The sequence below is a fragment of the Trichomycterus rosablanca genome, chromosome 10 (genome assembly GCF_030014385.1).
Source record: "Trichomycterus rosablanca isolate fTriRos1 chromosome 10, fTriRos1.hap1, whole genome shotgun sequence".
In the NCBI taxonomy this organism is placed as follows: Eukaryota; Metazoa; Chordata; class Actinopteri; order Siluriformes; family Trichomycteridae; genus Trichomycterus; species Trichomycterus rosablanca.
In genome coordinates, this window is record NC_085997.1 from 15781583 (window position 1) to 15794993 (window position 13411).

The window sequence follows — 13411 nt, forward strand, 5'->3', positions numbered from 1 at the left end:
ATTGAATTTTAGAGATTTTACTTCTCTAAACAAAATATATTAAATAGATTTCCTGTAAAAAAAAAAAAAAATTACATTGCTCATAGAAAGCCCAACAAACTAACATTTTTTAATACTGTCACAGCTCTTACAGTGGACTGAACCAGCTCACAGCTTTGAAATACCACATTTGAATGATGGCTGGGTGAAACATACAAAGATCTATTGTCTCTACTGTCTACTTTTACAATGCATTTTCTCTCCTTTTTCTCCTGACTTTAGCGTATCCAATTACCTAATTGCATTACACTTCCTCTCAACTGATGCTGATCCCCCCTCCGACACGTGTGCAGTAGCCGACCGCATCTTTTCACCTGCACTAAGTGAGTTCATATGTGGATCAGTTTGTATACAGAGAGTCACACCCTGATCAACACATTATCCCTCGTCTTTGTGCAGACAGCATCAATCAGCCAGAAGAGGTCGTAATTGCATCAGTTATGAGGTCCCGTCCGGCTCCGACCAGGTATGAACAACAGCCAATCATTGTTCATGTAGGCGTTGAGCCTGCCGCGTGGCAGAGCTGAGATTCAAAACGACGAGTTCGAAATGTCAGCTCTGGTGTGCTAACGTGTTTTACCGCTGCGCCACATGAGTTGATTTTTTTTCTGTTATTGCACGAAGTAGAATGAAATTAGATAGCAGTCATGTCGATGCTTTAAAACACACATGGCAATTAAAACAAAATAGACTATAAAATAAATAAAAAGAATATAAAAAAAATTTGTGGTAAAAAGTAGGACTATACTTCACATTGGTAAACTACAGTGCCTCTGTGAGCAGAAGTGTAGCTAAAAATATACATAAAAGGTGCAGTGTGGTTAAAATTTTAGCACTCTGTAGGTGTAGCTGTGTATCTGTAGCCCCACCAAGCCCTAATGTAAGTGTCCTTCAGTGTTTGGCACTGTTCAGTTCTTATATGGCTGGGGGTAAGTGTAAGCTCAGAGGTTAAGGAGTTTAAGGAGTTCAGGAGTTTGCCAGTTACACCACCAAGTTGACACTGATGGGCCCCTGCTTCAATTTTTAACAACATCCATTTAAAAAAACATGGTACATCCTGTAGATCAGGATGGTGTACATGAATTAGTATTGCACATGAATAAGCACTGCACCACCTTTTCATTTGGGCAAGTTAGTGTTGAACTTGGTGCTAAATTACGTATAAATTACCCAAATCCATGATGGTCATTCGTTCGAGGGCAGCAAAAATCGGTCTGCAAAAAAAAACCTGCAAAAGGGTCATTGGCCTGGTTCCATTTCAGTAACTATTGTGGCTAAAAACTAAAGACTCAGAATTTGACCTTAAAAGCAGTGTCTTCATTGTCCCACCATTGCAACTAAAGGGCTGCAGAGTTTGGAAACCAAGCATGGCCAACCAGCACTAGGATAGGGCAATCCAAAGAGGGAATACGGCCAGTCAGTGTAGTCTTTAGAGGAACTGGGTTTTAAATCTTGGACTTCTGAGACTAGGTATTTTCAGAGCATAGCAACCAACACTAACGATATCCAAAAACAAAGTCCAAAAAGCAGGATCCAGGATGAATGTCTGAGTTTTCCCTTAAGCTGGCACCTAATAGCCAGGGTGCAAAAGCCAGGATCTACCCACCCAGGGTAAGATTTCAGCTCATTGTTTTTTTACAAAACCCCCAGTTATAGAAAGGAACCTTGTTACTGAAAACTGGCAGCCTTTTGTAAAAGCTGTTCAGCAATGCTTGTAAAAGTCCTCATTCTTGTTTAATATCAGTATCATAAAGGACACTAGGGAACCAAGCAGAAAACACTTTGAAAAAAAAATCTTTAAAGGTTAACACTTATGCACATGTACTCAATCAAATACAGTTGTGCAGCAAAAGGCCACCAAAATGCCATTTTAGTTCAACCTCAATCCAGGATCTCAAAGGATTAGCATTATGCTGCATGATTCATTTATTCAAACTGTATTTTACTATAAGGGAACCACAAGGCAATGCTAGATAATCCAGTAGACTGGGTGCCACACTTGTTGATGATAATGAAAAATAGCTGCTGACTTCTCTGGGCTCGTAAAAAGTGCCTTCCAACTAGTGTACAATTCCAACAGCCATTCATTCAATTCCCTATTGCAATTACTTTGTTGCTTGCAACACCCCCCCCCCCCTTGCTGGTCTAGCACCCACTCCCCCCAGACATGTATGTGTATGTGTGTACAGTAATCCCTCCTCGATCGCGGGGGTTGCGTTCCAGAACCCTCCGCGAAAGGTGAAAATCCGCGAAGTAAAAACCATGTGTTTATATGGTTATTTTTATAACCCGATTCCATCGGCTTTAGCATTTAGCATCTTGTCATTAAAACCAATGGATTGAGGTAGCACAGCATGCTAATGTCAATATAACATTTCCCTTCATGTAACGATAACGGTTACATTTCCTGACAAGCCCGAACTTGCAAATAAAAACACTCGGTACAAGTTTATACAAGTTAAAAATCAGTAATATTTTATTTACGTTTGAAAAGAACTCCATTTGTTTGTCCGCACCGTCAGCCATGTTTGAACAGCCTCCTTATCGGGAGCGCGCACAGGATGACGTAAAATGCGTCTATGTACAGAGAGAGCTAGTTTTTCGAACACACCCCCCTTTGTCTGCAGAACTTTATCAAGTTCTCTCTCTCTCTCCCTCCTGTTCGTGTGCACGCTGTCTGTGCACGCCACTACGCATCTTGACCAATCACGTGCGGCTTTAACCGATTAGGTTTTTTTTTCTGTTTTTTTCTGTTTTTCTGTTAAAGCCGCATCGTTCACTTTAAAGAGCCGGCTCTTAGAGCCGGATCGTTCGCGATCGACCCATCACCAGCAGAAATCCGCGGTTTATATTTAGACATGCTTGCAAATAAAATCCGCGATAGAGTGAAGCCGCAAAAGTCGAAGCGCGATATAGCGAGGGATTACTGTATAGCGTAATGTCTAGCGTAAGCAGCCAGTAGTGCATTCTCAGACAGCCACATCATACAGAGACTCACACTATGCCCTATGCGTTTGTCCCTCAATAAGACAGATAAAGGCAGCTGTAGCCTAGTGGTTAATGTACTAAACCAGTAATCAGAAGGTTGCAGGTTTAAGCCCCACCACTGCTAGGTTGTCACTGTTGGGCCCTTGACCCTCAATTGCTTAGATTGTTTACTGTCACAACTGTAAGTCGCGTTGGATTAAAGCATCTGCTAAATGCCGATAACGTAAATGTAAGACATAGCCAATTGTGACCAGGAGCACTGCTGAGATTCAATATTAAGAGCCTGAACTCTATACAGCATTGGGCTGGCATATTACAAAGTCAATGTTAAGTTTTAACCTTAATTTCATCTAGAGTCTCTGTAGGTTTTTTTTACAGTGTTTCACTTCTCTCTGCTGCAGTGATGGCTTGTTGCGCCTTAGGAGTGAGAATGAGCAATGTTTAATTCATGACTAGACAGACTGTTAGGACTGACAAAGTGTGATATAAGAAGGAATAACCTCTGAAGACAATCCAGATAAAGCTTTGCTAACACGTGGTAAAGATCAGAAGCAGTGTCAGCACACTTTCTGCTGCACAGTAAAAGAGAAATATAGATAGAGCGATACAGTAAGAGAGATAAAAAGGTGGTTAATCAGCTCATTTTCTGAACTCTGCAGATGTTCAAGCATCGGAGCACATTAAACGCTGATCCTCGTGTAAAACTGACACTTCACGGGCATACATACAAGTCACAAATTAAAGGAAAACCCAATATTAATGACCTAGCAAAGGTGTTGGCAAAATAATTACAAGTCATTGGAACTGTACTGAACTGACTTATGTCATTTACACAGATTTTGGTTTTTTTCTTTGGCAGAAAAGAGATGAAAGTTTATATATATTGTAGCGTCGCTACTGGGGGCCGGCACGGGCTTTACCCAGAAAGCCTTGCGGCAGTGGTGTCTAAGCTCACCGTAGCCGTGTATCCCGTTGTTGGGAGTGGGGTGGCTGCGGTGAGGGTTGGGTAAGTAGCTTATATGTTTGTCTGTTGTATGAATGTATGTGTGTATGAATGGGTGTCTGTCCCTAAACCACTGAGTGAACTGCCAAAGGCAGCTCACTTGCGGCCCTGATGCTATCCTTCCTACTCGCCGGCGCCACAATATATACAGTGTATCACAAAAGTAAGTACACCCCTCACATTTCTGCAAATATTTTATTATATCTTTTCATGGGACAACACTATAGAAATAAAACTTGGATATAACTTAGAGTAGTCAGTGTACAGCTTGTATAGCAGTGTAGATTTACTGTCTTCTGAAAATAACTCAACACACAGCCATTAATGTCTAAATGGCTGGCAACATAAGTGAGTACACCCCACAGTGAACATGTCCAAATTGTGCCCAAAAGTGTCAATATTTTGTGTGACCACCATTATTATCCAGCACTGCCTTAACCCTCCTGGGCATGGAATTCACCAGAGCTGCACAGGTCGCTACTGGAATCCTCTTTCACTCCTCCATGTTGACATCACGGAGCTGGTGGATGTTAGACACCTTGAACTCCTCCACCTTCCACTTGAGGATGCGCCACAGGTGCTCAATTGGGTTTAGTCCATCACCTTTACCTTCAGCTTCCTCAGCAAGGCAGTTGTCATCTTGGAGGTTGTGTTTGGGGTCGTTATCCTGTTGGAAAACTGCCATCAGGCCCAGTTTTCGAAGGGAGGGGATCATGCTCTGTTTCAGAATGTCACAGTACATGTTGGAATTCATGTTTCCCTCAATGAACTGCAGCTCCCCAGTGCCAGCAACACTCATGCAGCCCAAGACCATGATGCTACCACCACCATGCTTGACTGTAGGCAAGATACAGTTGTCTTGGTACTTCTCACCAGGGCGCCGCCACACATGCTGGACACCATCTGAGCCAAACAAGTTTATCTTGGTCTCGTCAGACCACAGGGCATTCTAGTAATCCATGTTCTTGGACTGCTTGTCTTCAGCAAACTGTTTGCGGGCTTTCTTGTGCGTCAGCTTCCTTCTGGGATGACGACCATGCAGACCGAGTTGATGCAGTGTGCGGCGTATGGTCTGAGCACTGACAGGCTGACCTCCCACGTCTTCAACCTCTGCAGCAATGCTGGCAGCACTCATGTGTCTATTTTTTAAAGCCAACCTCTGGATATGACGCCGAACACGTGGACTCAACTTCTTTGGTCGACCCTGGCGAAGCCTGTTCCGAGTGGAACCTGTCCTGGAAAACCGCTGTATGACCTTGGCCACCATGCTGTAGCTCAGTTTCAGGGTGTTAGCAATCTTCTTATAGCCCAGGCCATCTTTGTGGAGAGCAACAATTCTATTTCTCACATCCTCAGAGAGTTCTTTGCCATGAGGTGCCATGTTGAATATCCAGTGGCCAGTATGAGAGAATTGTACCCAAAACACCAAATTTAACAGCCCTGCTCCCCATTTACACCTGGGACCTTGACACATGACACCAGGGAGGGACAACGACACATTTGGGCACAATTAGGACATGTTCACTGTGGGGTGTACTCACTTATGTTGCCAGCTATTTAGACATTAATGGCTGTGTGTTGAGTTATTTTCAGAAGACAGTAAATCTACACTGCTATACAAGTTGTACACTGACTACTCTAAGTTATATCCAAGTTTCATGTCTATAGTGTTGTCCCATGAAAAGATATAATAAAATATTTGCAGAAATGTGAGGGGTGTACTCACTTTTGTGATACACTGTATATATATATATATATATATATACACTGATCAGCCATAACATTAAAACCACCTCCTTGTTTCTACACTCACTGTCCATTTTACCAGCTCCACTTACCATATAGAAGCACTACAGTTCTACAATTACTGACTGTAGTCCACCTGTTTCTCTGCATGCTTGGTTAGCCTGCTTTCACCCTGTTCTTCAATGGTCAGGACTCTCCCAGGACCACCACAGAGTAGGTATTATTTAGGTGGTGGATCATTCTCAGCACTGCAGTGACACTGACACTGAAAAGTTTATAAATATATAACAAGGCAGGTAGCTCCTCACCACTGAAGCGGCTAGTGAAGCCTCGTACCAGCACGACTGGGAGAAAAAGAACCCAATGCAGGACATTTACACGAGGTAGAACAATACCGTAGCTAAAGAGTCACAAACAAGAAAAGAAACGACAGAGTGAAAGGTGGCCAAAATAACTAAAATAAGCAAATTACAGGACCACTCATAAAAGTAAAGAAAGAATAGAAAGGGAAAGTACAAAACCTGAGTTGCCACAATTACCGACTACTCAATCTGCCACTTTGTGGCAACCCAGACTCTCCTGAAGAAACCAACAAACAGGGAACTATCAACAGCTTACACAAGAACCAAACTTACTGAATGCAAGCAAGCAACTACAGATTATTTTGCACAAGTGTAGATATAAATGTTGGTGATAGACATTCGGTTGCCAGTGCATCTGAGACTTAGGTAAGCCTAATTTTTGTGCATAATTATCCAAATTGCTTGGACTCTTTCCAATTCAAATTATGGTTTCTCATTCCCGAAATAAGATCAAGGTGATTAAATACAGCTCAAATAGGAGGAACAGGGTAATCAGGTAACACCGAAGTAGTTCCTGCAACTTTTTGCATGCATAAGTGATTAGTGATGCTGCTTCATTCTGCTCTAGGGTCACGGCTCACAAGAATGTAATATACAGTGGGTAGGACACCAATCCATCACAAGGCAACTACAGGTACACCCAGGAAAACCAAAGAATTTAGCAGAAAAACCAAGACCCTGATAGAGCAAGTACAACTCCTTACAGATAATAGCTGTTTAAACCCAGAATTTCTCAAATGTTTTGTGTTTTAGGATAAGAATGAAAAATTGAAATCAGTCTAAATTGCATTTTATGAATGTATAGCCTCTTAGAGTTAAATGGTAATAAATGTTGGGCCACAAACAAGGTTTATTTGGTTCCTTTATATTTTTTAATGCATTTTCTCCCCTTTGTCTTCTGACTTTTTAGCGTATTCAATTACCCAATTGCATTATGCTTCCTCTCTACTGATACTGATTCCTGCCTTGATTGAGGAGAGCGAGACCCCTCCGACATGTGTACAGTAGCGGACTGCATCTTTTCACCTATTTATTTTACTCTTAATCCTATGCTACATTAAATTAATAATACATACAGACATATAAAGTAATTATTATATGATACATTGATATTTATTTATTTAATTAAATCTATAATTAAGTGAACTACTGTATAATAATTGCGCTATCACTCATTTATTGACTTTGTTTATTTACTTATTTTCTTTTTTTGTTCATGCATTTTACCCTTTTTCTTACAATTTAGCATAGTCAATTCATCTTCCGCTGCTGGAGACTCCAGTCGTGCCCGAAAAGGGTATATTCACCTGCCTCACAATGCTGATCCCTTCTTATTCGGCCACACAGTTGGTGAATTTGCGCATGAGGCCAGTATTCACGCACGGAGAGCCACGCGCTCCTCCACTTCCTGTACAGGCGCCTCAGGCTACTAGCCAAGGTCCCTACACAGCGTCGAACAGTGTTAATTTTGACAGCACATTTTGATTTAGTCTTAGTCATAGTCTTTTGACTAAAATGTCATTTAGTTTTAGTCATAATTTAGTCATCTGAATCGTTTTAGTTTTAGTCAACTAATTATCATAAGAATATAGTCGACTAAATCTACAGTCGATTCAGTCGACTAAAATATAAAGGGTGTAAAATGTAAATGCTTTTTCATCAGTTCCCTTGAATTATTTAAGTCATTATATACACTTACACAAAATTAAAAAAATTGTAACCAGTTATGGAATATTATTAATGTTTGAATGTGCAATACACACAAAAACAGATTTAACTTATTTCAAACATCTTTATTTACCTGACCCTGCTTATTGAGCATAACAATAACAAAATATTAATGACCAGTAGGCCTGCTCTGCCTGAAAAATATATGCATTGTTCATAACAAATTGCATATTACATTCTTTATAAAACTGGGTACCGTAAAAGCAGCTGTGACATTATGTTGCCATTATACTGCCAGCAGTGCCAGATGTCGTTACAGATTTGTTATGTTTTTACCCTAGATCGTCACCCCACACACAGGGGCGGAGCCAGGGGGTGGCCAGTGGTGGCCATGGCCACCATAAAGTAATCTTCGGCCACCCCCCTGGCCCCCCCACCACCGCTTTGCCGGCAATTTTTTTGCGGAAGCATTTCTGCACGCAGGAGCAGCGCACCTCAAATAAGTAGTTCTTCACCAAAACAGTGCAGTAACACACTCAACATAAATGTCAACCACCAACACAATTACAGAAGTAGTACTATTTAGTAGTATTCCTGGCGCGCTATGAGTAAAAGCGCCAGCTGGCTCTGCGCATTCCAGTGTTGCCAGATTGGGCGATTGTCCGCCAAATTGGGCGAATTTTGTTGGAAAACAATTTAATAGCAGGTAAATAACACTTCCATTTAAAAGAAAATCTTCCATTTTAAGAAGCTCCAGCATTGTAGAAGGCTATTAAAAGTAAAGTCAATTTTCAATGCTGATTTGGCTTAATAGTGTTGGTCAGTCTGTATCATATTGTTGAAAGAAAATTTAAATTAGTTTTCCATGCATTCACACTAGCATGTTCTGGGATTCAATTGAGTGTCATCATTACACACAAGTTGGCAGCCAAATGATAAAGTATTGCAAAGGAATATCTTTGAAATTCCTCATAATGTTAAGGTTACTATGTGTTGTTTTTTCACTTGTCAAAGAAAATATATAGAAAAAAAGCTTATTATTGGTATGCAGGTCTTCGTGATGTAATTCTACATGGCACTTACTGTCTGTATAGTTAAATGAGTGAGTGACCACATAAAAAGGTATCAGTTTCTGTGCCACCCCTGTGTGAGAAATGGTCTCAGTCTGGCCACCCCTATGAAAATTGTCTAGCTCCGTCACTGCCCACACATCGTCTTGTTTTTCACGACGTCAAATCAGAAATGTGTCCATATATTGGCTCTCCTCTTTCTCCCTGTTGACATTGTGGAGTTGACCTAGTTCCATGAGTAAAGAAAGTTCACAGGCTAGTCTGGTCTTCCCGGGTTTAGATCAAATTTGTGCAAGTGTGGTTTACTGCGGTACTGCAAAAGAGATTAGTACTGATTGGATGGCTACCCGGCTTGTCCCGCCCCTCCACATACGCTAAAGTAGTTATGATTGGATCTCTTCCTAACTTGTCCCTACCTTCCACAAAACTAAATCAGTTATTGGATGTCGTCCCTGCCAAACATTTTCGTCTCGTTTTTATTTGTTGACGAAAGTGTAAATTCATTTCGTCATAGTTTTTATCCTTTAATGTAGTTTCTATTTAGTCATCGTCTCGTTTTTGTCATGAAAAAAAGGTTCGTTGACGAAAACTATGACGAAAATCATTCGTCAACGAAATTAACACTGGCGTCGAAGACCCCATCCACATTAGTCTCCCGGCAGACTTTAAATGGTCAATTTTGTCTACTGCAGGAACTGCCAATTATGCCCGCTAGAGGGCACCCAGCCGACCGATAGCAGAGCTGAAGTTCAAACTCAGGAGTTCAAAATCTTAGTGCTGGTGTGCTAGCGGAATATCCTGCTGCACCACCTGGGTGCCATTTAATAATTTTTTTTTTAAAACCATCCAGAAAGACTTACAATATACTGTAGGTAATAAACCACTTTGGACAGGATGTCAATTCATCAAAGAGCCCCAAACACACATATTTACTCACTCACACCTAGAAGCAAGCAGTCAATCCACCTTCTACACTTTTTCTACATGAGAAGTGGGAATAAAACCAAAGTACCTTGTGAAAACATGCTAAACATCCTCAGTGGATGAAGATGAAGATAAACCTCTGGTCCCTACAACCCTTGTTGCTGTACGGCACCAATTCTACCAGCATATAATTATGTTAGGCCTAGTCCCAAACTTTAAATATTTTATGTCAGTCCATGTATGCAATATTTTAATTAATTTATTTACTTTTAATTTTATTTATTTATTTTTAAATGAATGATGGATCTGATTTTTGACCCATTGCTATGCTTTAGTGCGTCTTGTCAGTCAGTACACTGTTCTCAGGCAAGAGGTACATTTTGCCAGATACCGGGATGTCCTTGTAAGTGTCATGTAGGACCATTTTTCTGACCTATTGCACACTAACTGTCTTGACAGTGCAGTTATTCATTCATACCTGCAGGGCGCTGTTGAGGAAGCAGCTGTTCTGGCCTGGCTCGTTGCTTAGGCCTTTGCTGGGAGCGATGGAGGTCATGGTGCGCGGGTTGGAAATGTTCTGCAGCCCGCCGCTGCCTGATGCAAAGTAGTTGCGCTTCCACGACATGGATGCCTGCTCCGCTCCCTCCACCGATCACCACCAAGGCCACTTCCTTCTCCAGCCAATGTCGCAGAATGAAAAGGGCATCCTGGCTGAGTGTGCAGGTTTAAAAGGTGTATTGCAGAGGTGTGTGTTCTGGATTGGCTTCTATGTCACTCCCATGTGAAGTCAATGTGTGTGAACGGTAACCGTTGCTCAGATCTCTCCTTACTGGTGTGAAGGGGGCATGTGGGTAGCAGATGTACACAGAACAATTGTTCGCCTTCTTTTTTCTTTACCAAATTCTTGGCTGTCCACACAGTCGAGACGTAGAGGTATAGAAGGTTTTGCCGTTTCTTTAAGGATTTAAGTAAGTTTGTCTGCAGTAGTTTGGGCTCTGTGGTTTTGAATGCTCTTCTTAGATCCTTCTCATCACCAAGTCATGTGACCAAAAATCCTCTCTTCTTTGCTTAACCTAAAGTGAAAGAATAAAAACAACAGTAAATGTACAGTCGAGGTCAACTTATAAACATTTGTAACATTCTGCAACTGTACTTTGTTCTGATTGAACAATTGTAACTTATTACTGAGTTTACTTGGGTCAAAATGTCACAGTAAAACAAAATATGCACACAGCAAGCTTATAGCCCTTTTTCACCAAAAGAACTCTGGTTCTTGAACCGGTTCTGTTCAGGTTTCTGCGAACCTTGGTGTTTGGTAGTGAACCGACCCGCATTTCCACCAGTTTTTGGGAACCAAGCTTCATCAACGGTGGGCATTGCGCAACGAAAGAAAAGAGTAGTAACATGATGGCAGAGTGTGTAGATTACCTGCGAGCATTTGTGCTGTTGTTACAGATGTTTGTTTTTAAGCAAAATGCATCGCTCAACTATTGGTGATAAGAAGACGCAGACGTGTTTGTCACCATTGTTGCTTTTTTTAGGGCATTCACATGAGAAGTGCTTTGCGATTTGCTTTCACCTTGACCCTCGGTGCAAATAGCCGCTTTGCTCAGCGCTCGGCTTGAGCGGTGCGGTAAAACAGCATTAAGTGTTCCACGTCAAGAACATGCATTTGTGTGAAATAACCATCAAACCACTCTAAAATACAACACATACATCTGTGTTTAGCCGTTTTCACTTCACGTGGTGGTTCTGCAGCTCGGGTTCTGAGAATCCACATCTCGGGAAAGTTATAAAAGCTTATCGTAAACTAAAGCGTAACATGGCTTAATGTACTAAAAGCATGACATGGGAACACTAAACTTCTCTCCGTTATTACTGGTTATTAGTGCTCTGTACTGCCCAAATTCATTAGTCATTATTTTAGTACAATTAGTCACATTACGCTTTAATTTGAAGTGTTGTTCGCACTGTCCGGGTCACTTTTACCACAGCATATTACACAGTTCATTTCTTTTGAGGTGCTTTGAAAATATCAATGGCAAACTGGCTCAAAATTCAATCAGGTGAACTTTAAAAGATGGAAGTACAGCATTCAAGTTCACTGTCTGGAACCTCTTTTTTCGGTGGAAACGCGGAATCGGTTCAAAATCAACTTCGTGAACCAGAACCAGAACCGTTCCGCGTCGGTAGAAAAGAGGTATTAGTAAACCTTCTTTTGTCTTGTCAATTATTTTTACAAATTTTTATTGGTGAGACAGCATGTAAAATGCTGATAAAACCCTAAAACAGCAATTTGTAAATTATATCTTACCTGATGAAGACAAGGCACTTTAAATAGGTAGAATTAGGAACACAACACATTTATTACTGTTACATAACCTTTGTCTTTAGCACAGATAATGTACAAGCGTGCTGCATTAAAATAATATGTCACCAATGGTGACATCAGTGGTTCACAAATTTTTAGATCAAGGACCATTCCTGATCAACCCTAAACCTCTAAGTACAGTACTACATTTTTCATACCACACACACAGCACACTCACTTCTACACAGTAAGTCTGCGTGTGCACTATGCAACCTTTAATTTTAGTCAATGGGGTGAGTCTGTTTAGGATTTCATTACTGGGTTTAACTCTGTGCCAGTTTAATTAAATCCTAAACTCGGCAAACTTGCCTGTAGCTATCATTTTACCATATTAAAGACTAAAAAAAGACTTAAAAAAGCTAATCATCATGTTCCCTTTATCTGTTCCATTTAGTCATGACATAATGTAAGATTTGAGAAAGGTTTGTATTTTTCTAGCAAAAAAGTGTCTCTAAGGTATTAAAATTTTCAAACTAATGAATTTACTGCTGGCAGATTGGTGCATAACTCTACATACACAGTACTGATCTCTGTGTGAACCTGCCTTTAGCAGGTAAAAAAAAGCCTTGGCTACTACACGTGTTGGATAGGGCGTGCATTAGGTATGGTCATCCTAAGCGTAGGAATCTGCAGCAGTATGGGAGAGATACTAGGTAACTGGATACAACTAAAAAAAAATAAACATATGAATGGAGTCACGTTTCGTGAGCTGGCTTGGTGGGTATATAAGGTGTGTGATAGGCTGCCTGCACACATATCCCTCATTGCTGTCATGGGTAAAAGGGGCAATTTATCAGAGTTGCAAAAAAGGACTGATTATTGGCTTTCAGGCCAAGGGTGGCAGTATTTCTGAAACTGTGCAGTTTGTGAACTGTTCGCTGTGGTGAAAGTGTATCGTGAGTGGACAAATGACACCAATGCAAATAAGTGACGTGGAAACTTCGGAGAACCATGTGCCATTGATGGAAGAGGTGAGCGTTGACTACGAAGGTGCACGAGGGCGAAACGACACGCTACAGTGGAGCAGCTCACCACCAAATAAACCAGGGTGTGGGGAATGTTTTCATGGCATTCTCTGGACCCATGCATCCATGTGGAAGGCACTCGTAACCGATTTGGGTATGAATCAATCCTTTCAGATCATGTACACCCATACATGCTGATTGTATTCCCTGGAGCGGATGGGATCTTTTAGCAAGACAATGCAAATTGTCACATGACTAGAAATATGAAAGCACTG

The 13411-nt window shown here is 41.1% G+C and overlaps 1 protein-coding gene across 6 annotated transcripts in view; it reads right to left on the bottom strand.

Moving 5' to 3' along the window:
• Window positions 1–13411, bottom strand: part of usp54b (ubiquitin specific peptidase 54b) — a 198240-nt gene that overhangs the window by 112146 nt on the left and 72683 nt on the right. For all 6 annotated transcript variants that reach the window (XM_063002872.1, XM_063002873.1, XM_063002868.1 and 3 more), the window contains exon 2: window positions 10279–10873. In XM_063002872.1, the coding sequence (XP_062858942.1) occupies window positions 10279–10425 (147 nt within the window). In that variant the 5' untranslated portion in view covers window positions 10426–10873. The remainder of the gene's footprint in view (window positions 1–10278; window positions 10874–13411) is intronic.